The 1,096-nt window shown below is 17.2% G+C and overlaps 1 protein-coding gene across 1 annotated transcript in view; it reads right to left on the reverse strand.

Annotated features, from left to right (window-relative positions):
- LOC128965265 (uncharacterized) overlaps nucleotides 1-680 on the reverse strand; it is an 8,299-nt gene extending 7,619 nt beyond the window's left edge. The window contains exons 1-2 of the mRNA XM_054311913.1: nucleotides 595-680; nucleotides 271-502 (exon numbers count right to left, since the gene is read on the reverse strand). Coding sequence (XP_054167888.1) covers nucleotides 271-502; nucleotides 595-680 — 318 coding nt within the window. The remainder of the gene's footprint in view (nucleotides 1-270; nucleotides 503-594) is intronic.
- Nucleotides 681-1,096: the final 416 nt, after the last annotated feature.

Here is a 1,096-nt window from a genome sequence, read left to right on the forward strand (position 1 = left end):
GTTGTTGTTGTAAATTAGTAATTATTTTTTAAAATTAAGTATAAAAATAAATAATTATAAATGATTTATATAATTTATTTAAAAATAAATTAATTATTTAATTAATTAATTAGTAATTATTATTATTATTTTTAAATTAATTATATAAATAAATAATAATAATAAATGTTTTGTATTCTGTATTGTTAAAAAATAAATAAATATTTAATTAATTAATTAGTAATTATTATTATTATTTATCTATAAAAAAATATATAAATATATAATTACCCGTCGATTAGTAAAACTATGAAAATCTTTGACCAAAACATCGCGTATCAAATCGGGATCCGATAGATAAAGTACGGGACGGGTTAGCTCATAGACACCAAATAGTTTGCCGTATTTSWKGTATAAATCCTGTTCCCATATATGCCATGGTTTGAAAAATCGGGTCAACAAACTTACCGATGCTGTTGGGACGCCCTGTTGTTCCCAATGTATACATTTGGATGAATAATATCTATATAAATTAAAATAATTAATTAAAATAATTAATATAATTATAATATTTTTTTTTTATAATTATGTTAATAATTATGATAAATAATTTACCTATAAATTGCATAACTAATTGCTATTAAAATCAATGTCCATTTAATTAATGGATAAAATAGAAATGTATAGATTAAATCTAACATTATTTAATATATATATATTTTTTATAAATTTATAAAATATATAATACACTTAATTTATAAAACTTTAAATGTTTTATTTTCAGCTGAAATAATTTTATATATAAATATTTAGTATTTTATTTATTCATCAGTTTATATACTCTATATTATATATATATAACGGCAATAACTATATTGATTGTGATAATTTGAAAACATCAAGGTTATTATAATTTTTGTTGTTGTTATTGATTAGTTTAATGACATTATCTCGAAATAATAATAACAATAATACATATAAAATTTATATTATAAATTATAATACTTGATAAACAAGTTGATAAAACAAAATTATATGTAATTTGTTTTTTTTTGTAATACATTATTACTAAAGTAAAATCCTGAAAAAAAAAATTGATCAAGGTCAAATTAACTTA

Source organism: Oppia nitens, unplaced genomic scaffold (genome assembly GCF_028296485.1).
Source record: "Oppia nitens isolate AA-2021 unplaced genomic scaffold, nextdenovo-longstitch-racon4-pilon3 scaffold16_pilon_pilon_pilon, whole genome shotgun sequence".
Lineage (NCBI taxonomy): Eukaryota > Metazoa > Arthropoda > Arachnida > Sarcoptiformes > Oppiidae > Oppia > Oppia nitens.